This window comes from Esox lucius, chromosome 22 (assembly GCF_011004845.1).
Source record: "Esox lucius isolate fEsoLuc1 chromosome 22, fEsoLuc1.pri, whole genome shotgun sequence".
In the NCBI taxonomy this organism is placed as follows: domain Eukaryota; kingdom Metazoa; phylum Chordata; class Actinopteri; order Esociformes; family Esocidae; genus Esox; species Esox lucius.
The window spans coordinates 3,494,032-3,520,000 of NC_047590.1; the positions used below are offsets into that span (position 1 = coordinate 3,494,032).

A 25,969-nucleotide genomic window follows, 5' to 3' on the forward strand; every position below is an offset into this window, starting at 1 on the left:
AGATTAGATGTCCAGGAGTGTTTCAACAGAGAAACATTCAGCAGAAACCATCCGTCCAGGTTGGACATGAGATTAGATGTCCAGGAGTGTTTCAACAGAGAAACATTCAGCAGAAACCATCCGTCCAGGTTGGACATGAGATTAGATGTCCAGGAGTTTTTCAACAGAGAAACATTCAGCAAAAACCATCCGTCCAGGTTGGACATGAGATTAGGTGTCCCAAGTGGGACACCTAATGTTTAGCAGAAACTCATTATTTAGTGCACTACTAGAGGATTCCCTTAGGACCTGCTAAACACACTACATAGTGGATAAGGTGTCTGCTGGGATACGACAGACCAGTCAGAGGATCTGGGAACAAAGACAAAGTTAGACAGATGTCGGTCTCTAACCCTGACTTTGTCGGCCTTTCAGCTTGGCTTTCGGTCTGTCTGTAAGCCTGACTTTCTGTCTCTCAGTCAATCTTTGCATGTCTCTCCGCCTGTCTCTGTCTGTCTGTTTCCCAATAGAATAACAACAACCTGAACACTTGACACAACAAAGAAAACAAATGATCAACCAATCAGAGATCTAGAAAGCCATTGTCCTCTCTTATAATGACATGCCAGGACATTTTCAGCTGCAAGATCTACTTGCCATCTCCTCTCTGTGTCTCCATTCCTAACCCCCCTCCCACTCTCATCTACATCAACCCCCTTATTCTACAGAGAAAACCCCAGAAAAACAGAATATCTCGTGTAATATATGGACTTGACTATACGAGTGGTATAAATAGAGCAGATTTTTCTGTGATCGTTAATAGTCACGTTTCATGTTGTTGTTTTGGATTCATCATCTTATACATGTTTACAGCTAAACACACAAGCATCCACAACCGTGTGAACACAAACATAACAATTAAACACATTTAAAATGAGACAACTTGATCTAGCCTAATCATGGCTTCAGTCAGACGTTGCTCTGTTTTGCTTTGGAATATTAATGCTAGTATCAATTCCCACTACCTTTGGTGTTGACTTAATCACTAATCCAGTTAACAAGGAACAAGCCCTGTGTGGAACCACTCCTCATCCATCTGACCAGCGCTCCTTAATAGCCACAGTAGGATGTCTGTGTAGGTTAAAGCAGTAGGATGTCTTGTAGGATAAAGCAGTAGGATGTCTTGGTAGGATAAAGCAGTAGGATGTCTTGGTAGGATAAAGCAGTAGGATGTCTTGGTAGGATAAAGCAGTAGAATTTATGTGTAGGATAAAGCAGTAGGATTTATGTGTAGAATAAAGCAGTAGGATGTCTTGGTAGGATAAAGCAGTAGGATGTCTGTGTAGGATAAAGAAGTAGGATGTCTTGGCAGGATAAAGCAGTAGGATGTCTTGGCAGGATAAAGCAGTAGGATGTCTTGGTAGGATGAAGCAGCAGAATTTATGTGTAGGATAAAGCAGTAGGATTTATGTGTAGAAAAAAGCAGTAGGATGTCTTGGTAGGATAAAGCACCAGGACGTTGGTGAAAGATAAAGCACCAGGACGTTGGTGAAAGATAAAGCACCAGGACGTCGGTGAAAGATAAAGCACCAGGACGTCGGTGAAAGATAAAGCACCAGGACGTCGGTGAAAGATAAAGCACCAGGACGTCGGTGAAAGATAAAGCAACAGGACGTTGGTGAAAGATAAAGCACCAGGACGTCGTTGAAAGATAAAGCACCAGGACGTCGGTGAAAGATAAAGCACCAGGACGTCTGTGCAATATATAAGAGTGGCCTTCATCTCGGTAACACCATTTCAAATGTTGAAGGGCACTGTATTACTTCTATAAAAGAGAAATTAAATGAATGAAATGGAGTGGGCGAAATACAAGGGAACACTTTTGTCCTCATAATTTGCATTAGGTTTTACCACAACAAGCTCAGACTAACAGAGACAATGGGGGAAAAAAAACTGATCAGCAACTAAATCGTTGGCTAATTATAAAGGGAAGCTTATAAATCTGCTACAATCATTCAGAGTGCTTGGCAATGACCAAGTCGTAGAAATGTTGCATTCTCAAGGCAATTCCAGTACTTGATTTTCTGAGATCCAAATTCAAGTACTTAAAGCATTTCAAGTATTCTTTACAAACCCTCTATCTCCCTTCCTCCCTGAATACATGCTGCTCTCAGGTTCACTTTTCATTGACAATCCCATTCCACAATCCCCCTCCCACCCCTCGCACCAATGGAAGGCCTGCCTCTTAGGGCAAACTTTCAGAAAATCAATGCCACCGGAGCTGAATGCAACCTCCTGAGCACGCAAGCACAAAGTGAAGAGGCTTGAAAGAGAGCTCTGTCATAAAAACGAGTGCATAGAGAGGGGCAGCAGCAAGACACCCCGGAATTACGGAAATTATTGGACGCAAACAAAGCACTATGTCAGGTCTTGTTGTGTAATTAAAGATGTGTTTTGGAAGGTTTGTGAAGGTGCTGTGTTGTCTGTCTTCTCAACTCATTGGGACATCCTAATCTCACACCAATGGGCCTATTTGTTTCCTGAAAGGAACGGACATACACAGTGGGGGCCAAGGTAGCCCCATCTGCTCAGCCTGTCTCAACAGTAGGTATAAAGGATATGGTCATCTTGCTGGTAAAGAGGTCATCAGGGTCATCAGGAGAGGAGAATGTATCCAGATCTCTTTCCAGTTGGACCAGTTGTCGCTCCATCTGAGCTAGGTTCTTCTCCAGGGCCTCCGCTGACACTAACACACACAAACAAGTAAATACATGAAACAGTAAATAAAAAATTATAATAATACAGACATTGATCGGTGAGGATAAAGGTGCAGACAAAATCAAGAGGTGTATCAGGTGGGGAAAAGGGGTGTGTCCTCAATCCTCTGTTTTACTCCCTGACTGTTAACACTGGGGTCCCCCAGGGGTGTGTTCTCAGTCCTCTGTGTTACTCCCTGACTGTTAACACTGGGGTCCCCCAGGGGTGTGTCCTCAGTCCTCTGTTTTACTCCCTGACTGTTAACACAGGGGTCCCCCAGGGTGTGTCCTCAGTCCTCTGTTTTACTGCCTGACTGTTAACACAGGGGTCCCCCAGGGTGTGTCTTCAGTTTTATTCCCTGTGTTGAATGCAAGGCCCTGCGCTAAACCAACCTCCAAGTTGTCTGATGATATCTGAGTTTTAGGCCTGATAAGCATGTGCTAACACTGTAAACACCTCTGGGTGGTTGAGGGAAATTCTGGAGACATTGAATGCTCCAGCACAGCCTCTAAGCAGGATTCTGTTCTTCCAAAGGCTTCTGGTTAGGTTGAATCAAAATGTTCAACCCGGGAGGTTTTACCCACTATTAAACACAGGCTTGGGGGGATTTGTGTTTCTGAGGGTGTATTACCCATTTGAAGGTAACAGCAATGTTGTGATTGTTTTCTTTAACCTGCTTTGGAAATGTAAACATACTGTATGCTTCCAATGCCAATAAAGCTATTCATTTAATTCAGAGTGTAGAGTGTGCGCGTGTGTGTGTGTCTAAAAAACTGAGAGAAAGTGAGAGAAAAAGTGTGAACATTCTGTAGGAGGCCCAGTCCTGTCTTACCTGACATTAAACACTAGTCTGTAAAATGTGACTCATTAGCATGTATTAGAGCTTCCAAAACCTATAAGCTGCTTAGTTAGAAGTACCTTTAAATACAAATACATGGATAAAGGGGTAGAGAGTATAAGGAAGCATCTAGAATTACATCCTATTCCCCATAGAGCCTTGGTCATAACTAGTGCACTACATTCAGAATAGGGCTCAAATTGGGACGGAAACAAAGTCAAGAGTAGCTAAGCTCATAAACACAGAAAAGTAGAAAAAGTAGTGAGGGACAAAGATAAAAAGAATATTTATATACACACTCTCTTCCTTTCCCTCTCAAATAGAGAGAGCGAGAGGGAGAGAACAAGAGAGTGAGAGAGGAGCGGGGTGCTGAGAGCGAGAGAGGAGCGGGGTGCTGAGAGTGAGAGAGGAGCGGGGTGCTGAGAGTGACTGACCTCCAAATTAAATTCTCCTCTGAGGTGTTTGGAGATCACATCACAACAACATCACAAAACACTTATGAAAAACACAGGTGCCAGATATTCTCTTTTTCTCCCTCTCCTCTTTTCTCCCTCTCCTCTTTTTCTCCTTCTCCTCTTTTTCTCCCTCTCCCCGCAAGGAGATAAACATCACTGTCATGGAGCACAGTGAGAGAACCGTGTGTGTAGGAAAACGTACGACTGGTTGGCTTTCAGCCTGACATGCTGGCTAGCCAGCCGAGCGAGGCTGTGTTAAATTTCATTTCTTCCCTCTCTCCCTCTTTACGACCCACACAAAGCCAGAAAGGATGGAGTGATGAAGGTATTCACAGCGAGTGGATAACTAATAATGGGAATGTTTCAAGGTCAAACCTTTCATGGACATTTCTTTATTACCTTGAAGACACGCAGAGACGCCCATTTGCTCGCAAGTACACATAAAACTCTAGACTATTCTGGAGAGGCCGATGACACATCAAGATAGGAATCACAGCCAAAACCTACAGCAGGAGAAAGAAGCAACAGCGATGGAGGGCAGCCAGGCGCATGGAAGGCTACAATAAGCACTTGTAATCATCACATGACACTTGGCAAAGTGACATGTGATGTTTCTCTTGGTCAAAGGGTGAGAAACAAAATACTAGCTGCAGGCGTGTATGAAATTTCATCCATCCCATGAGCGCCTCATGGCAATAAAAGCTGTAAGCTTGAAGTTAACAATGTTAATTCATCCAACCTAAAAAGGGATTAGAACATCTAAATAGGCAGTATACATTCCAAATAGTTAATCTTATGGATGCAAATACTTCTAAATAAAGTCAGTCTGTGTATTAGCTAGGGGGACACATTGACCCTGTAGTCACAGTATCATTTTAAATACAAAGTGCTGGAATACAAAGCCAAAGATATAATGCGATATATTAAATAGACATAATGCGTCAGACCACGTCTTTGTGAGTCTATTATGAGGGGACATCATACAGTTTAAATGTTAGTAATTTATCCGACCAAGTACAGTGGGGAGAACAAGTATTTGATACACTGCCGATTTTGCAGGTTTTCCCACTTACAAAGCATGTAAAGGTCAGTCATTTGTATCATAGAGTGACAGAATCTAAAACAAAAATCCAGGAAATCACATTATGATTTTTCAGTAATTAATTTGCATGACATAAGTCTTTGATACATCAGAAAAGCAGACCTTAATATTTGGTACAGAAACCTTTGTTTGCAATTACAGAGATCATACGTTTCCGGTTGTTCGTGACCAGGTTTGCACACACTGCAGCAGGATTTTGGCCCACTCCTCCATACAGACCTTCTCCAGATCCTTCAGGTTTCGGGGCTGTCGCTGGGCAATACGGACTTTCAGCTCCCTCCAAAGATTTTCTATTGGGTTCAGGTCTGGAGACCAGCTAGGCCACTCCAGGACCTTGAGATTCTTCTTACGGAGCCACTCCTTAGTTGCCCTGGTGTGTGTTTCGGGTCGTTGTCATGCTGGAAGACCCAGCCACGACCCATTTTCAATACTGAGGGAAGGGGGTTGTGGGCAAAGATCTCACAATACATGGCCCCATCTATCCTCCCCTCAATACGGTGCTGTCGTCCTGTCCCCTTTGCAGAAAAGCATCCCCAAAGAAAGATGTTTCCACCTCCATGCTTCATGGTTGGGATGGTGTTCTTGGGGTTGTATTCTTCCTTCTTCCTCCAAACACAGCGAGTGGAGTTTAGACCAAAAAGCTCCATTTTTGTCTCATCAGACCACATGATCTTCTCCCATTCCTCCTCTGGATCATCCAGATGGTCATTGGCAAACTTCAGATGGGCCTGGACATGCACTGGCTTGAGCAGGGGGATCATATGTGTGCTGCAAGATTTTAATCCATGACGGCGTAGTGTGTCAATAATGTTTTTTTTTTCTTTGAGACTGTGGTCCCAGCACTCTTCAGGTCAATGACCATGTCCTGCCATGTAGTTCTGGGCTGATCCCTCACCACCTTAATGATCATTGATGCCCCACTAGGTGAGATCTTGCATGGAGCCCCAGACCGAGGGAGATTGACCGTCATCTTGAACTTCTTCCATTTTCTAATAATTGCGCCAAGAGTTGTTGCCTTCTTACCAAGCTGCTTGCCTATTGTCCTGTAGCCCCATCCCAGCCTTGTGCAGGTCTACAATTTTATCCCTGATGTCCTTACACAGCTCTCTGGTCTTGGCCATTGTGGAGAGGTTGGAGTCTGTTTGATTGAGTGTGTGGACAGGTGTCTTTTATACAGGTAACGAGTTCAAACATGTGCAGTTAATACAGGTAATGAGTGGAGAACAGGAGGGCTTCTTGAAGAAAAACTAACAGGCCTGTGAAAGACGGAATTGTTACTGGTTGGTAGGTGATCAAATACTTATGTCATACAATAAAATGCAAATTAATTATTTAAAAATCATACAATGTGATTTTCTGGATTCCGTCTCTCACAGTTGAAGTGTACCTATGATAAAAATGACAGACCTCTACATGCTTTGTAAGTAGGAAAACCTGCAAAATCGGCAGTGTATCAAATACTTGTTCTCCCCACTGTATATGAAGGTCTCCTCTCAGTGGAAGAAATGTTGAATGAATAGACTACTGCAAAGTCAAAAATGACAATTCCCCTTATACAAAATAAAGGCGCCCTTGCACATCAAATATCTCACCACTGCGCAACCCAAAATAGTGGAAATTGACCAAAGTATTTACAAAAGCATTGACGCCGAAGACTTTCGGTTGCATGGCCTTAGGTTGAAAAAAATTCAACTCAACACTGAGGGTTTGGCTCGCTTTTACTTGTGCAGACTGCTCCAGTTGTCCCTCATTTGAAAGATGCCTCCCACCATTGGTTTTCAAATGGGATTTCAATCTGGACTCATTGTCGGCCAATTCAGAAGAGTATTGTACTTGGTCTTGAACTATTACTGGGTGTTTTAACTAATACTGGGTGTTTTCCTCCTGTTGGAAGGTCCATGGACTGATGGTGCTTTCTGAGAGTTAATTACGCTCCAAAACATCACTTCCATTGAGTCTGTGACAAATGTGTGAACATGTCATAACTCTCTGAATGTGCTTGGCAATGGAAGGAAGGGCTCTCACATCCATCTGAAACCATCTTCCTGTCAAGGGCCACGTCCAGAGAGGTTGACTATAATGACGTGTTCCTTAGCACTATAACCACCAAGATTTTCAAATAAACATTAACAGCGAGAGCTGAATAGTTTTTCGTCACTAGCATACAAATCGGCCCTATTAGTATGGACAATCTCCTCGGCAGCATCACCACCCAGCCAGAGCATCAGTTAGTCTATTGGGTGGTCATCAAACTATATCGAATAGTGTAAAGAATAATGAATTTCAGAATTTGTTTGTTTTAAATGGTTAATGATTTTGAAAAAATACAAGAATGTTTTTGTATTGAAGGTCTGATCATACAAAAAATTTAAAATAAAAGAATACATACGATTAATTCCAAGAACACAGGCTATAGTCTTTTTGTTAGTTTATTATGGCGCTACAAATGTAAAAAATTTAAATTACATAACACTTAAATTATTGAAAAATAAATACATTTCGAATTTAGTTTTCATTTTGATCTCATTGTTGGGGCTATCTAGCTGATTTCAACGCCAAAGCATAGCTCTAGTCTCCTAGATTACTGGCAAATAAGATTTGTCTATAGGTGACATTAATAATCTAAAATCTGAGAGGAGTTAATAGAAAATGAATAGGCAATGTGTCTTTGCAGGTCTTTCCCGGAGGTTGTAGTGTCGAGTTGATTTCAATGTCAATGCATTGCTCCAGTGGTGAAAAATATTGCTATTATTTCATTTTGTGAATAATTATTTAGCCTTATACATTAGTAGAATATTACCCTTCGGTAAAATAAGCAGAGAAAATTCAAAGAGACATGATTTAGTTTCTCTTTCTCTCCTAAAATAAAAACTTTTGTTGAATTGGTAATTGGTGACTGGTAAACCATATCTATGGTATTTTGTTTCGTGAATAATTGTTTAGCATAACACATCTTACATTAACATTTGATGAATAAGCCTACAGAATAAGCTGAATCTCCTATTGAAAAACGGTAACGTGTGATAAGTAGCCTATATCGTTTGTATTATGTTTCAATAGTAGCCTAATTAAGTTTTTGAATGGTCATGGAAATATATTTTATTTGTAAGTTCATTCAAATTCAACCAAGGCTCTGATCATTCACCTGGGAGTATTGCGCATTCATCCATTGACATCATGCATTCAGCGAGGGGTGATTAGAGCCTGGGTTCTAACGCTAAGTAGCGTGGGCTGTTGGCGGATGAAGTCGGGAAAAAGGGGTAAAAAAACTAAACGGGTAAAGAGTGTGTAAATAGTTTTCTGTCAGTTTCAAATTCTGACAATGGAACAAGAAAAGTAATGGAAGGAGGAGCGTGTAGATTTCAAAATGGCGGTTTTCACGTAGGCATTTGGCGGTCTTAGCATGAAACGTCTCGATAACACCGAGTACAGTGGAAACAAACCTCAAGATCTCTGGAGATGGATTTGAGATCACCTGCTCCAAGGTGTCAATAATATTATCCAAATCAGATTTTTGGGGTTTTGTTCAACTGAAAATAATAATAATATTATTATAAGTAAAATAAAATTGAATTCAACAGTTTGGAAAGAAGTTTGACAATAATAATTATAATAAGTATCTGGACCGACCCCAGCATGACAGCAGGTCCAGATCTGAATAGGATCTTTGTACTGGCAAGTCACGACAGTCTTTTACAGCAAACCTAAAAGCATTTGGCCTCAATCAACTTTATTTGAGCATTACAAAAGCTGACACAGGAGAATTACAAGCATCTTTGGGAATAAAATAAATAAATAAAGGGACAACTTAGGAGGAACGGTAGAGAGAGGGCAGACAAAGACAAACAGACAGCCAGATGGAAAAACAAAACCCCAAAACAAAATGTTGTGTAATTGGTGGAACACACCTGCTGGGATGGCATAACAAACCAGCACAGACAGACAGAGACAAACAGACACAGAAAGGGTTGAAAAGAGAGATGGGGAGAGAGAGGGGAAGAAAAAGAGTGAGGAGAGAGTAAAAGAGAGCACAGACAGGGACCTGTAAACACCTAGGGAAAATAATGAAGGGAATACAGGAGGAGAGGCGACAGAGGGAGAGAAATAAAACAAGCTAACACAATCAAATCCACCAACGCCAACACAAATCATTATGCTACCAGGTAGTTAGGCATTTCTATAATGAATGCTGTGTGTGTGTGTGTTTCCATGTTCATCTTGTTGTGTACGTGTGCTTTCGTGTATGGGTGTGCCGTCTGAGTGTGAGAGTTGGTGTGTGTGTGGGTGTGTGTGTCATTCCACACTTACATAAACTAAATATCCAATTTATTAGTTATCCCATCTAGGTCAGGATCTGAACCCGATCAGAACCCCACCGCCACCAACTGTCACTGACTGGATGTTAGTTTGTCGCAACAGTGAAAAGCAAAACCCTACCCAGTCAGGAAGGTAAAGCCCAACACCCAGGCAGGGGTGAAGAGCAAAGCCCTAAACCCAGTCAGTAGTGAAAAAACAAAACCCTAGACCCTGTCAGGAGCGAAAAGCAAAGCCCAAAACCCTGTCAGGAGTGAAAAGCAAAGCCCAAGACACTGTTAGCAGTAAAAAGCAAAACCCAGGACCCAGTCTGGAGGGAAAAGAAAAACCCTAGACCCTGTCAGGAGTGAAAAGCAAAGCCCCTAGACCCTGTCAGGTGTGAAAAGCAAAGCCCTAGACACTGTCAGGAGTGAAAAGCAAAACCCTAGACCCTGTCAGGAGTGAAAAGCAAAGCCCAAAACCCTGTCAAGAGTGAAAAGTAAAGCCCAAGACCCAGGCAGGAGTGAAAGGCAAAGCCCTAGACACTGTCAGGAGTGAAAAGCAAAAACCTAGACACTGTCAGGAGTGAAAAGCAAAAACCTAGACCCTGTCAGGAGTGAAAGGCAAAACCCTAGACCCTGTCAGGAGTGAAAAGCAAAGCCAAAGACGCCCCTCCCCCAAGACTCGTGCACCCAGACACCGTCTTAGCACGCAAATAATGTAACAGCTCGTTTAGGGACAAAAAAGAAGCCTCTTGAATGGCAGCTCAGCAGTGCACTCTGCAGGGAACAGGGCGGCGTTTGGGGACACGGTCTATGAGTAGGGTTTTAGAGTGTCTCTGTGCCTGGTGGTAAATAGCTTTTATATTTAATAAAATGTTATCCACTCTGCAGCAGCACTGTTTAACGTAATGAAATTTAACATTTGTACAATAGAGCTGTGTGTTGTGTGTGTTTGTGTGTGTGTTGTGTGTGTTGTGTGTGTTTGTGTGTGTGTGTGTGTGTGTGTGCCTATAATGTAAAATTAAATGTACCATGTGTTAAATAAAAGTGAGTATTTGTTTGCACATAGCGTGTAAGGAAGTAAAAGGTTGTGTTTGTTGAATCTCTTGCAGCAGATTAGGTCCTGGCCTGTCATTATGGGAAACAATAGATCCCAACATGCCATGTGCATTCCAGCATTTGTTGAACATTTTCTTTATTCGTAATGTATAATTTCCCACATTAATTATTTTACTGTACTATTACCGATGCCTTAAATTGTTTTGTTTTGGCAACCGATTAAGCAAACCAGTCAAGCAAAAAAGCACCTACTGAGTTGAATAAGTGCGCAAGTGTGTAACGTACTGCATAATAAAATACACTGAGTAAAAAACAGGAGAGATTGCATGGAAATGGTAGGTGCCCTAATTAATGGGCTGCCCCACTGTCACTGGGTCAGTTCGGGGTTATCACCACAGCCATGATCATCTGAATGGGGCTAATGAAGCTAATTACGTGTCCTTCTTAATAACACTACAGGGTATTTGAAATACAATGTGATTGCGAAAGTACACCAATGTTTGTAACAAAAACATTGAATGGGCGCCTCATACCTCAGTACGATTTGGCCCACTCTCCTTGAGCACCACTTCTCCCAGATCTGAAGGGCTCTGACTGTACTAAGCCGCTCTCTCAGGCAGCTCCGTCCAACCAGGACCGCTACGCCCACAACCAGGATACCTCCGTCCAAGCTGAGGAACAGGCCATGACAGCCCCGCCTGGTGGCTTGTCACTTCCTTCCAGGGATTCCAACGGGGTTGTGACCACACTGAACACAACCAGGCGCTGTACCTGACCTCCACAGAAAACCTCCCCATCCTCCCTGCACCCCCCTGGACGCGGCTCCTGTGAGCGTCAGCAAGGATTAGACACGGCTGTCACACTGGGTTTGCCAGTCCCTGTGGACCATGTTGTCAGCACACACACGCGCACACACACACCACCTGTCCTGTGTATACAAGGCAAGGAACGTTTATTTGTATGGCACAGGTCATACTACGGGGCAGTTCAAAGGGCTTTACATTATTAGGCCTAAAAATAAAAACCAACACAAGTAACACTGAGCCAAAATGACCTCAAATATCCTCAAAGACCCGGCTTTAATTCACCTGTCCTAGAGTACACACACATACAGCTTTCCCAAATCAATGCTCACACCCAATCACTCACAATAAGGTTTTATTGATCTCTGCCAGATCAATGTATTGGATAGAATTAGTGACTGTACATAGCTAACTGGGATAAATTGTGTGTGTGTGTGTGTTGCCATAAACGTGTGTACAAATGCAATTGTGGAGTGCCAGTATTTTTGTTTGTAATTCATGGTAAAGAACATCATCCCAGCCTAAGTTAATAACATGACAGGAGACAGGGAACAGAAACAGCAGCCTTAGAAGGACAGGATACAATGGAATGAGGCGGTGGACAGTGTCTTGATGTTTGTGGAAAAACCCCCCGGGAATCCAGCTAACAATGACTCCTTTTTAGGATGTACACCCATGAGCATAATAAGAGACATTGCATGATGATGCATCTACGTAATCAAGGTATTAAATTATACCATTATTTTCAAATATAAATCTATTGTTGGGCCCCACAGTAGATGTGGTCAATACAATGTTTAGAAATCATTCACTATAATTATTATAATTATGTTCCGGCCCAGAACTGCCCGCTCCAACAGAAACACACCCGCGGCTGAATCTAGTAGCGAAACTCTGTAAGCCAAGGTTTGTGTATGTGTGTGTGTGTATGTGTGTGTGTGTGTAACTACACGTGCAAACCCGGGTGTCCCCTACCTCTGCTGGCCCGCTCCACGTGCTGCAGGTCATCCGAGAACTTGATGACCTCGGGAAAGTCCTCCTCACACAGGGACGCCAGGAAGTGGAGCAGCGTAGTCTTCTGGTCAGCTGACTTGGTGTCCTTCAGCTGAGGAGGAAAAACAGATAAGGATCACTGGGGGGGGGGGGGGGGGGGGGGCAGCAGAGCCCCAGGTTGGGGGGGAGGGTTTGGACAGGGGTTTGAATAGGGGAGGGGAAGCTCCCATGGTCGCTCTGTAGACAAACACCAGGGTCTGGTTACATAATACAGACACACATAAAAAGGAGGTGCATTGTGAATGATGCTCCGGAAACAGGTGGAGAATAAAGACTGCAGCAACCGCGCTCAAAAAGGACAAAAAACACAGTCATGTGTTTGACAAGTTAATGCCAGTGAGAAGACTGAAATTGCACCCGAATTGCAAAAAGCAAGATGTTTTCATTGTTAATTCTGAATATAACCCTGCAATTCTGGTTCAGGCCTTTTCTAGTGAGAGTGCCAGCTCCTTTTGAAATGGGAAAATAGAAAGCAGACAGCATTTGATGACATCAGATAAAAGAAACATTATGAAACCCAGAAGAAAGACAGTTGGACATGCTTGTTGAATGGAATGGAGATAGACAGGACAAATTAAAAACCGAACCATCTTGTATATTTCAGAAAAAAATTTGCTCATCTTTACCAGGAGGGCCAATAATTCCAGAGGGCACCGAACATGATTCCAGGGGGCACAGAACATGATTCCAGGGGGCACAGAACATGATTCCAGGGGGCACAGAACATGATTCCGGGGGGGCACAGAACAGGATTCCGGGGGGGCACCGAACAGGATTCCGGGGGGGGCACCGAACAGGATTCCGGGGGGCACAGAACATGATTCCGGGGAGGCACAGAACATGATTCCGGGGGGGCACAGAACATGATTCCGGGGGGGGCACTGAACAAGTTTCCCTTTCATCACATAGCCAGAGCAGCTCCTTCTTTGGCCTGGTGTGAGTCTTGAATGTCAAATAGTTAAAAAAATTATACCAGGTTACAAAGAAACTGTGTTTCAAATGTTTTGTTATTATATTGATTAGAAGTAATGTCAAAACCACTGAAAAAATAACCAACATGCGCATCAATGTGTGTGATTTCAGACATTTGGATTAAATCAGAAAAGCACTTTAAACAATAGTGGTTTAGAGACAGAATAAAAAGCTAACATTAGTTTAAAGAAAGTATATATACAAAGTTCAGATCAGGAATAAATTAAATAATTTAGAAAAAATACTCCTGAAGTATGCATGTATATCAGTGAGGTGATGAACATTTTCTTAAATATAAAAGGTCTTTCACAATGTTTGAAATAGTGGTGTGGGAAAAAACAGTTTGGAAAGCAAAAAGCTCATGCTAATAAAACAAAACTTATGTCTGTAGATGTGGCAGATTCAAAAAAGGCATCTTGAGCAAAAACTTACCTATTCCATTGGCCCTTACTGATAATTCAGTGCTGTACTGGGCAAGCCAATGAAACTGGAAATGATAGGACTATCATTTTCCTTAACGCTACACACCTAGGCCTAGATTCCAGACAAGGTCGTTTTTATTGATTTCAGATGTTTTGTTTGTCCGTTGCAAAGTACCTGTCATTTTGTTCATTTGCAACATTCTACATGGACAACAGGCAACATGTTTTCCCCACAAGCAACTTCATCAAGCTGGTTTACGCTTTGTGTGAACATTTGTCTTTTCCATATCTACAGATTTAGAAATGAAGATACACAAAGTAGGCTTCTTTTAACACTGATTTAGATAGATTTTAATAAACCGCAGCACTGAGTAAAATATGCTTATTTTTCTTCTCTCAGTGAACGGCGGATCAGTTTGCATTATCATCTTATCAAAGATTTACAGATTTCCCTTGTGAAAAGGGGGACACACTTCAATAGATCACTTTCTATTCTCCTGTATTCATTAGCGTCTCGGCCCATTTGTTGAGTCCTTGCTCATGTATGTGATCTGAGGAACACCGGCGAATACGGTTCTGTCCCATGTATCCAATCCGAGCCATGGTTTTGAGTCTGTGTTTCACACACTTTCCAGAGGGGAAAGGGGCCAGTACAGTCCCCAGTGAAATACAGCCAGACCAGGGCTACGAGAGGGGGCTACGAGAGGGGGCTACGAGAGGGGGTGTGGCTCAACGCAACGGAGTGGACGCTACGTAAACAACTTCTGAACTTTAGTCTTCTAGAAGGAGCAGGGCAAAGAAACAAGACCAGCCTTTTCAATATTTTATATTCAATGTGTATTCATGCCTTCTGAAGCGGTTGGAGTGGGGAGCCGTGCCCGGGGAGCAATTAGGAGTAATTGCCGGCTCGGAATGTGATCTGGCAAACTTTCGTCCCATACGCTCTCCAACAGTAGGCTGGCTACACCACACTGAGAGGGTTAAGACAGTGAATACGTGGTCCTCTGGGAGGGTTAAGACAAGGAATACGTGGTCCTCTGGGAGGGTTAAGACAGTGAATACGTGGTCCTCTGGGAGGGTTAAGACAGGGAATACGTGGTCCTCTGGGAGGGTTAAGACAGGGAATACGTGGTCCTCTGGGAGGGTTAAGACAGGGAATACGTGGTCCTCTGGGAGGGTTAAGACAGGGAATACGTGGTCCTCTGGGAGGGTTAAGACAGGGAATACGTGGTCCTGTGGGAGGGTTAAGACAGGGAATACGTGGTCCTCTGGGAGGGTTAAGACAGGGAATACGTGGTCCTCTGGGAGGGTTAAGACAGGGAATACGTGGTCCTCTGGGAGGGTTAAGACAGGGAATACGTGGTCCTGTGGGAGGGTTAAGACAGGGAATACGTGGTCCTGTGGGAGGGTTAAGACAAGGAATACATGGTCCTGTGGGAGGGTTAAGACAGGGAATACGTGGTCCTGTGGGAGGGTTAAGACAGGGAATACGTGGTCCTGTGGGAGGGTTAAGACATGGAATATGTGGCCCTCTGGGAGGGTTAAGACAGGGAATACGTGGTCCTCTGGGAGCCATCAAACATCCCTAATCATCCAGAGGTCTAGATCACATGACTCCATCCACACATCAGACATCAAAGGACTGACTAATGACGGCTTGGATGCAGACCAGCTAATGTCTGTGTGTCTATGAGTGGGTCTGAGAGTGTTTCTGTGTGTGCATGTGTGTGTATAAGTGTGTCTAACTGTGTGTGTGTGTGTGTGGGCAACATTGAACAGTCAGGACTAACAAGTTGGAGAGGAGTCTATGATAAATGATCTCCTGGACCTGGACGTTGCTGTGGAAACAGAGAACCAGCTTCTTATAGTTGATAGTCTGATAGTAGTGTGTGTGTGTACCCAGTGTGTTTCAGGATGAAAAAAATTGGAAAGGAAAAGAGGACAGGGAAGGATGAGGGGAAAGGAGAAGAGGACAGAGAAGGATGAGGGAAAAGGAAACGAGGACAGGGAAGGATGAGGGGAAAGGAAACGAGGACAGGGAAGGATGAGGGGAAAGGAAAAGAGGACAGGGAAGGATGAGGGGAAAGGAAAAGAGGACAGGGAAGGATGAGGGGAAAGGAAAAGAGGACAGGGAAGGATGAGGGGAAAGGAAAAGAGGACAGGGAAGGATGAGGGGAAAGGAAAAGAGGACAGGGAAGGATGAGGGGAAAGGAGAAGAGGACAGGGAAGGATGAGGGGAAAGGAAAAGAGGACAGGGAAGGATGAGGGAAAAGGTGATGGAAGACAAATAAAACAAAGTCTGGACGATGTGCCATTAACAGACCTTTAAGAATTTCTGGGATTTGCTCTAAACCAATACATTCACCAGATTTCACCGAACCCCTTGAGCACACACCCAAAGGAAACTAGATTTCCATGACATCCAGCATAACTTCATACATCCTCCCAGCACTGTGTTATTTACTATCAGTGACACAGTATATAAGAAATCCAACTTTGTCCAGGTTGGCTGGGCCCCTCCATCTCCCCTGCAGTGGCCCTCCCCACACCTTAATGCTAGGCATTAGTATTTCACAGTCGCTGCCGTGAGGTGTCATCTTGACTCAATAAGTCATTATTCACTGCCACTGTCTCTCTCTTCCCTTCCACTTTACCTACTGTTTATCCATCTCTCTCTTTGTCTCTCTATTCCCCTTCACCCTCCATTCCTGTCTCTCTCTCTCTCTCTCCCCTTCACCTTCCATTTCTGTCTCTCTCTCTCTCTCCCCTTCACCTTCCATTCTGTCTCTCTCTGTCTCTCTTCTTCATATCCTCTTTCTGTGGTGGAAACAGACAGCTCCCGGTGCTTGAGTTCCATATGACTCCCTTCACTTGCTCTCTCCTCCACCCTCCTCTTTCCATCTTCTCCTCCTCCTCCGACACTCTCCTCTCTCCTCCTCCTCTGACACTCCTCTCTCCTCCTCCTCTGACACTCCTCTCTCCTCCTCCTCTGACACTCCTCTCTCCTCCTCCTCTGACACTCCTCTCTCCTCCTCCTCTGACACTCCTCTCTCCTCCTCCTCTGACACTCCTCTCTCCTCCTCCTCTGACACTCCTCTCTCCTCCTCCTCTGACACTCCTCTCTCCTCCTCCTCTGACACTCCTCTCTCCTCCTCCTCTGACACTCCTCTCTCCTCCTCCTCTGACACTCCTCTCTCCTCCTCCTCTGACACTCCTCTCTCCTCCTCCTCTGACACTCCTCTCTCCTCCTCCTCTGACACTCCTCTCTCCTCCTCCTCTGACACTCCTCTATCTCCTACCTTCTGTCTGTCCCCCTTGATCTTATCTCTCCACTTTCAACCACTATCTTGTCTTCACTCTTCTACATCCTCTTATTTCTGTCTTCTTCTCATTCGGGCAGAATAAGCACTGGGGGGTGATCTGAGATGGGAGAATCTCTCAGCATTTAAACTTCTACTTTGACAACTCAGACGAAAATCAGGCCCTCAAGAATTCTGCAGAGATTTTTGTGATGTCTGAGTTAAGTCTTGATTTTGCTGCGGCAATTAAGACATTTTGCATGGCAATATGCACTGATTTTGACATGAAGATGCACTGACGAGGGAACGTGTTTGTTGCTGTGCCGCTTGAATGAACAATGTGAAACAGTAAATGTGTGGTGATTGGTTGAAAAAGCGAACCAATTTTTTTGCACTCTGGTGATTGGTCAGTTGCACGGATAATAAGGATCTGACAGTCTTATGAGTAAACGGCGGAGTGTCGAGTTAAATATGCAGGGTGAAAGAAGGCAGTGGATGTCAGAAGGCAGTGGATGACAGAACCCTGGAGGGACGGGTTAAATACGCAGGACGACAGAACCCTGGAGGGACGGGTTAAATATGCAGGTACGACAGAACGCAGTGGACGACAGAACGCAGTGGACGACAGAACGCAGTGGACGACAGAACGCAGTGGACGACAGAACGCAGTGGACGACAGAACGCAGTGGACGACAGAACACAGTGGACGACAGAACACAGTGGACGACAGAACACAGTGGACGACAGAACACAGTGGACGACAGAACACAGTGGACGACAGAACCCTGGAGGGACGGGTTAAATATGCAGGATGACAGAACGCAGTGGATGACAGAACCCTGGAGTGACGGGTTAAATATGCAGGACGACAGAATGCAGTGGATGACAGCACCCTGGAGTGAACGGGTTAAATATGCAGGACGAAAGAAGGCAGTGGATGTCAGAAGGCAGTGGATGACAGAACCCTGGAGGGACGGGTTAAATATGCAGGTACGACAGAACGCAGTGGACGACAGAACGCAGTGGACGACAGAACGCAGTGGACGACAGAACGCAGTGGACGACAGAACGCAGTGGACGACAGAACGCAGTGGACGACAGAACGCAGTGGATGAAAGCACCCTGGAGTGACGGGTTAAATATGCAGTACGACAGGACGCAGTGGATGACAGAACCCTGGAGTGACTGGTTAAATATGCAGGATGACAGGACGCAGTGGATGACAGAACCCTGGAGGGACGGGTTAAATATGCAGGACGACAGAACACAGTGGATGACAGAACGCAGTGGATGACAGAACGCAGTGGATGACAGAACGCAGTGGATGACAGAACGCAGTGGATGACAGAACGCAGTGGATGACAGAACGCAGTGGATGACAGAACCCTGGAGGGACGGGTTAAATATGCAGGACTTCTCATAACATGCAGTGGATGACAGGACCCTGGAGGGATGGAACGATGACACATCTATGGGTCAAATTCCACAGAATATAATAACTCCCCTCATCATTATTCAGAAGCCAATAAAAACAAACCAATCCCCTCCCTGCTGTGTGTGTGTGTGTGTGTGTGTGTGTGCGTGTAAAGTAGTATGATACGTCCTTTATCGGCTGGGGGCAGATGAAGGACACTGTTTTTTTCACGGCGGCATCCTCTCTCTCTCCTCGGTCTCGCTCAGCCTGCGGTGCTAAATGCCAGTAGATATTCCGGCCCAGCCTGTCGGAGTGTCGGAGCGCTCAATCAAATGAAATTGTTTGAAACAAAGGCAGCCTCTCATGGCAGCGGGCGCTGGTGACAGGCCGGCCGATAGGAAAGCACTGCCACGACTCAAGGTGACACAGAAGTACGGGATGTCAACGTGACAGCACACAGTAACAGATGTAGGGACTCACGCACACGCACGCACACACGCACACACAAACACACAGAAAGAACACAAACAGGCGGAAACACACAAATGAGCTAACACACACACACAGGACTCCCGATGTCCTCAGCCAATCCCCGTGGAGGGGAGATGATGGAGCTTGGCTATCCCTGCCCTAGACATCATTTGATGAATTTTCCCCGCCAGTCTCTCTGTCTGGGCCACCATTTGGTAAGACAACGCGTGTTTCAGCCTTACAGGATACGTGATTATTACATGATTACCAGCTCCGCTAAACACAGGAAGACCATCAAAGCTGGATAGGACATTGTGTGTGTGTGTGTGTGTGTGTGGGCACTACCTTGCACAGCGAGCTGAGATCGAAGCCGAAGCTCTGTGCGTTGCGGGACCCGGCGTTCATGTAGTTCCCCATCAGGAGAACCAGTTCCAGCAGCTGGCTGAAGGCCTTGCTCTTCCTCACCTAGGAAACATCCAAGTAGACCAGTTATGCATTTATACGCTCTGGACCCAGCCGATCCAAATAGACCGGACCCGGTCATGCACCCTGAAACGGGCCGATCTGACCAGAACTCAGACTGCTTTGGGTCCATTCCAATGACTGTCTGTGGACACTGAACACAGAACCACTGCATGTCTGGTCAACCCGTAGCAACAGGACAGCAGTCCAAGACAGGACCGAGGCAAGATCCAAATCACATCCAGAACTAATGATGAGAACTGAAAACACCAGTCAGGGGAAGGCAAACGTTGCTTCTGAATTAGAAAAGGGCAGCAGTGTCCTTAAAGGCAACCAGAAGCATTAGTGGGGTGTTACCTTGGCCTAAGACAGTTCAAACAGACATACAATGATACTGTCTTTTTCTCAGAGTAAAAACTGTAAACTTAAGTTAGCAAGTAGTTTCGGCAACAGTCAACATATTTTTCTGAGGGTAATAACGTAACCAAAGGGCTGCAATGGTACTATATAATATATATCCCCATTAATTCAACACACATACAGAAGAACAATGTTTCCAGCTCCAAGATCAACAACAAAACAACAGTCCCCTCCCCACTGTCAAGGAGTGACAAGGGCCAAATTCCACCAGCTGAGCCCCACGGCCTCATGGGTACTGACCTCTTCACAGGCGGCGTTAACCGCCATGATGTCTGGCCGGAGGTTGTTGACCTGCTCCTCGAACTGCAGCTTAAAGAGGATGGAGTTGAGACGAGGCCGGAGACGCTTCACACTGCTCATCTGGTGGACAGAGACGGAGCAGAGAGAAGGAACAGATCAATGAAAGAGATAGAGAAAAATAGGAGGGAATAAAATATGAAAGAAAATTGTTTAATAAAAATGAAGGAGAGGACTATCAAAGACCAGAGAGTACCATCCAACACTCCAAACCAATATCATCCCACAACACCAAGATCACACCATCCCACAACACCAAGATCACACCATCCCTCAACACCAAGATCACACCATCCCACAACACCAAGATCACACCATCCCTCAACGCCAAGATCACACCATCCCACAACGCCAAGATCACACCATCCCACAACGCCAAGATCACACCATCCCACAACACCAAGATCACACCATCCCACAACACCAAGATCACACCATCCCACAACACCAAGATCACACCATCCCACAACACCAAGATCACACCATCCCACAACACCAAGATCACACCATCCCATAATATCAATGCCCCACCATTCCATGTGTGAGATCAAAACAATTCTGTTCCAAACAGAGGCCTAGAATTTACAACCTCTGAACAACTTCTTATGGTTGGCATTAGGGCGCTACAGAGTGGATAAGATGCCATTTGGGATGCAGACAGTGTTTTAATTGACTGTATCTGGACATTATTTCTAGCTGTGAGAAACAAAGTTGAAACAGCAGCAAGCACAGCTTTCTACTTTGCACTTCAATGAAATTACTTCCAGGAGTTTTCCTTTTAGCAACACGGTCTAAATCGTCTTTCTGAGTTCTCTGAGCATTTAACCATCATTTACGTAACAACTACACTATTGTTGCTAGGCGATAGCCATGGAATTTGGCAGCGATGATCTGATTGTAGTTGAGGGCCCACAAGTTAATTGGCGAGGGAGAGTATAACGGAGTCTATGTCGGATGAGGAGGAAAAGGGGAGGAGGTCGAGGGCAGAGGAAAAGGGGAGGAGGTCAAGGGCAGAGGAAAAGGGGAGGAGGTCGAGGGCAGAGTGGAGGAGGTCGAGGGCAGAGTGGAGGAGGTCGAGGGCAGAGTGGAGGAGGTCGAGGGCAGAGTGGAGGAGGTCGAGGGCAGAGGGGAGGAGGGCAGAGGGGAGGAGGTGGAGGGCAGAGGGGAGGAGGTGGAGGGCAGAGGGGAGGAGGTGGAGGGCAGAGGGGAAAGAGGTGGAGGGCAGAGGGGAGGAGGGTACTAGAGGGAGTCGTGGATTGCTGTCCTCACACAATTAACAGTCAACTGAAAAATATTGCCTTGAATGGCATGTGGGACGGTAGATCTCGGTTTCTCTGGTGGGAGGGGGAAAAGAAGCCGGAAGAGATGAACAATGAGAGACAGAAAGATAAACGCTGGGTAAGATAGGAGGAAGAGAGGAGTGACAGATTAACAGGGGAGAAAGGAGGAGAGCGAAAGAGAGAGAAGGAGTGGCTCCAGCAAATGTTTCATGTGGGTTTGAACACTGTAATCAAAGCTGGCCTGCTTGGGTCTTTTTTGGGGGCCCTATTAGCAGACCCCATGAAAAACGCTAGACTCCCCAGGTTACAACGCTAGACTCCCCAGGTTACAACGCTAGACTCCCCAGGTTACAACGCTAGACTCCCCAGGTTACAACGCTAGACTCCCCAGGTTACAACGCTAGACTCCCCAGGTTACAACGCTAGACTCCCCAGGTTACAACGCTAGACTCCCCAGGTTACAACGCTAGACTCCCCAGGTTACAACGCTAGACTCCCCAGGTTACAACGCTAGACTCCCCAGGTTACAACGCTAGACTCCCCAGGTTACAACGCTAGACTCCCCAGGTTACAACGCTAGACTCCCCAGGTTACAACGCTAGACTCCCCAGGTTACAACGCTAGACTCCCCAGGTTACAACGCTAGACTCCCCAGGTTACAACGCTAGACTCCCCAGGTTACAACGCTAGACTCCCCAGGTTACAACGCTAGACTCCCCAGGTTACAACGCTAGACTCCCCAGGTTACAACGCTAGACTCCCCAGGTTACAACGCTAGACTCCCCAGGTTACAACACTAAACGAAAGACACAGCAGGCAACATGTTAGATTTAACCAAAACATTTGCATGTGGACATCACAGAAATAGTATTACATATTACAATTAAAGGCCATTAAACAAGAAAAAGAATGCTACAACTGAGAAAATGCTGCGTGTGTGTGTGCATGTGTGTTAGCACGTGTATTTGTGTTAATGTGTGTGCGTGCATGTTGGTGTGTTTTAGTGTGTCTGTTGTGTTATCCACATTTACGACTCGCTTGAGTCACTTGAGGTGGAAGAAAATTCCATTTCGTCACGGCTCTACATATATAGTGCTTTTCTGTTGCTTCTGGTCTGGTTTGGGAAGCATCCAGACAACCCTGCTGACTTGACTTACAGAGAGAGAGAGGAAGAAAGAGAGAGAGGAAGAAAGAGAGAGAGAGGAAGAGAGGAAGAAAGAGAGAGAGAGGAAGAAGAGAGGAAGAGAGGAAGAGGAAAAGAAGGAGACTGAGAGGGAGAAGAGAGAGGGAGAGAGCAACATGCTTGCAGAATCAGTAAAATAAAATGTCCCTTTAAACCTTTGATGTGAGTTTTTGTGTAGATATAAAACACAGCCAGCCATCCAGTCAGCCATCCAGTCAGCCATCCAGTCAGCCCAGTCGGCCACCAGCCCACGCAGACATACATTAAGACACTGCAGAACAGCGCCGTGGAGCAGAACCAGAACTAATGACCCATCCCCAACAGCATCCAGTTCCTTGTATGGTGCACAGCTTTGGACCAGGGCCAACGGGCCCCTGGGAAGGAACAGCTCACCAATCAGCGGGCCCAGCGATCTACGGGGTTACCTGAGTTCACTCCTCTTCTGTTTCAGTGTTATTAGACCCAATTAATCTATGCAGAACCCCTCCCCCACTGGGCGGGACCGTACAAGTGTCACTGTGTGTGTAAATACCCAGATAATATCATCCAGTTCAGGAGAAGCATGCTTTAAGGAATAACACTGGAGGAAAGGTAATTAAAATACACTCAATCTCTGCCCCTCACTCACTGCTGGCTCCTCTATCCTCCCCATGCCCCAGAGGCATTCAAAGACAGGGCAGACACCTGTGGACTCGGCTGATAATTTCCTCACTTTAAAGCCAAACGCAGTAACCCAATTATGTCCAGACCACTTTGTTAAGGAGCCATCCGGGCGGAGATTTAAGCATGAACGATAGAGAACAGATTTACTACGCTACGCAGCTCAGCTCCACTGGAGAAAGACAGACATTACACTGCACTGTATGGCCACTGCACTGTATGGCCACTGCAAACTGAAGCATCCGATTAGTCTTGCTATGTAAGAGATCAATCAAACTGGATGCTGGCTTTAAAGACCATCCCCTCAACACTCCAGAGGAACAGAGGAAGATGCATCTGCTGAAAGCCGCCAGGCTTCTAGGTGCCAATGTTGTCAATGTGAGTCGGCTGGTACTCCTGTTCCTTTCACTGAATGCTGCCCTCTGACCCCTTGCTGATACTCCTGTTCCTATCACTGAATGCTGCCCTCTGACCCCTTGCTGATACTCCTGTTCCTATCTCTGAATGCTGCCCTCTGACCCCTTGCTGATACTCCTGTTCCTATCATTGAATGCTACCCTCTGACCCCTTGCTGATACTCCTGTTCCTATCTCTGAATGCTGCCCTCTGACCCCTTGCTGATACTCCTGTTCCTATCATTGAATGCTACCCTCTGACCCCTTGCTGATACTCCTGTTCCTATCATTGAATGCTGCCCTCTGACCCTTTGCAGATACTCCTGTTCCTATCATTGAATGCTGCCCTCTGACCCCTTGCTGATACTCACAGGTGATTGCCATTTATTGTACTTAAATTAGGGGGTTGACAATGAACAGGCATTTTTGATTTGGCTAGTAATCTGAATATCTGTTTGCTTGGCCGGTAGGTCCAGATGTCTGCCATGTCAAAACACCTATCCATTTTCTGCCGTCTGATAAGTGGGACTCTATATTCTCGGCAGCAGGCTACAGCATAAGTTAATTAGTGCGCTTGTCAGCAAGAACACGCGCACGTTATTCCCAATTCTTATTTCATTATACCACGTTTTCACAAGTTTCCCAGTACATTAATTACATATAAATGAGGCACACGGTCAACAGGAGAATTGAATGCACCTGGGTAACAAACACCTTATAGCAGAACAGTACATCTGTCAGAATAACAATCTGGCAGCCTGAAGTGAGATGTCAAACAGCACTGTATCTTGATTTCTGTTTCTTCTCACAGTTCCATAAATACCAACTACAAATGCCCCATGGCCTCCACCTTCCCAGACCCCCCTCCTCTTCCTCGTCCCACTCATCGCAGCCCCTCGCCTCTTCTCTTTCGTCATGTCAAACACTTTTTACACTGCGTCTGCCAGTGTTGAAGCAGTGATGTGTCGGCAGTGCGGCCTTGGCTACACACACTGGTAAAACTGCGGAATGAATAACCAATTCGCTGCCCAACACTGCGACAAGGGGTACTCACTCCACCTAGGGCAGTGGCCTAGTCTGGGATTCACTATGGCACCAGCGTGCATGTGTCTGGCATGTCTAGGTGTGTGTGTGGACAGGTTACTCACCACTACTCCAAACTGCTCTGGTTCAGACAGGCTGTTGTAGTCGTTTTTATACTTCAACAAAGCATTGAGCTGCTCCTGTTCAGGGAGGTGTTTCACCAAGTTCTGCAGGCAGATGGGAGAACAGATAGATACAGACAGACGCAGGGATGAAGTGGAAGAAGAGAGGAAGATGAAGACCAAAAAGATTGAGGTAGAGGAGAGAGAGATGTCACCAGTTAACGTGAGGATGAGTAACCGGAATTAAGACTAAAAGGTTGGTAAAGTCTAATGGGGGGGGGGGGGGGTAAAAGGGGGAGAAGGGGAGAAGGGGTGACATGGGGAGAAGTATCAGGGGGAGGAGGAGTAAAAGGAGGAGTACGTGGAGTCTAGAAGAGAGATGGTAACAATTCTAATTAGGGTTTGAGTTTAAAACAGAGGCATTTAAAAGGGAACACAATGTTCATGACTTTTTCAAGTGCAATTATAGCTTCTAACAGTTTCATGTTAAATTAGGCCATGTTCTCCTCTCTTTCATACAGGTTTAAAACAGCTTTTGAATAGAAGTAATAACCTCAATCAAGATAATTGAGGACAAATTATTCTAAAGTAGTAAAGGTTAAAAAATTAACCTACATAAAAGTAGGCTTGACAGCGGTATTTCCCATCAATACAGCAGCTGGGGCTGTGGTGCCATGTGACTGTTATGACTGATGTTATAACCTATCACAGCTGTCACACAGACAGACACATGCCTGTTTTATTTGTGATGAGCTGAAATTAAGTGAATATTATATATAAATAATGAAACCTACACAAACACACAGATATACACAGCAAGACAGACAAAAAGAAAGAGAGAGAGAGATCTGCTATCTAGCAGCAGTAATGAGGCAGGACACAGACAAGAAGGTCAGGAATGAGAGCAGCACAGTGTGTGTGTGTGTGTGTGTGTGTGTGTGTGTACATGTGTGTGAGGAAAGACGTTGAAAGGGCAAATGATGAGGAATGACAACCTTTTACTCTATCCTCTCACCTCCTATTCCTGCTGTCTCATCTCAAGCAGCATCTCTGAACAGACAGCGCTGCTGACATCACAGAAACACCTGGTCTGACTGTCTGTCTCTATGTGTGTGTCTGTCTGTGAGGTTATAGTAACAGGGCTGTGGATGTGTTATAGTAGAGGTTATAGTAACATGGCTGTGGATGTGTTATAGTAGAGGTTATAG

At 45.3% G+C, this 25,969-nt stretch overlaps 1 protein-coding gene across 5 annotated transcripts in view; it reads right to left on the reverse strand.

Annotated features, from left to right (window-relative positions):
* LOC105020029 (protein diaphanous homolog 3) overlaps positions 1-25,969 on the reverse strand; it is a 309,867-nt gene that overhangs the window by 92,236 nt on the left and 191,662 nt on the right. For all 5 annotated transcript variants that reach the window (XM_029116813.2, XM_029116812.2, XM_029116811.2 and 2 more), the window contains 5 exons: positions 24,765-24,866; positions 20,042-20,161; positions 19,265-19,384; positions 12,264-12,393; positions 2,601-2,725 (listed from right to left, as the gene is read on the reverse strand). In XM_029116813.2, coding sequence (XP_028972646.2) covers positions 2,601-2,725; positions 12,264-12,393; positions 19,265-19,384; positions 20,042-20,161; positions 24,765-24,866 — 597 coding nt within the window. The remainder of the gene's footprint in view (positions 1-2,600; positions 2,726-12,263; positions 12,394-19,264; positions 19,385-20,041; positions 20,162-24,764; positions 24,867-25,969) is intronic.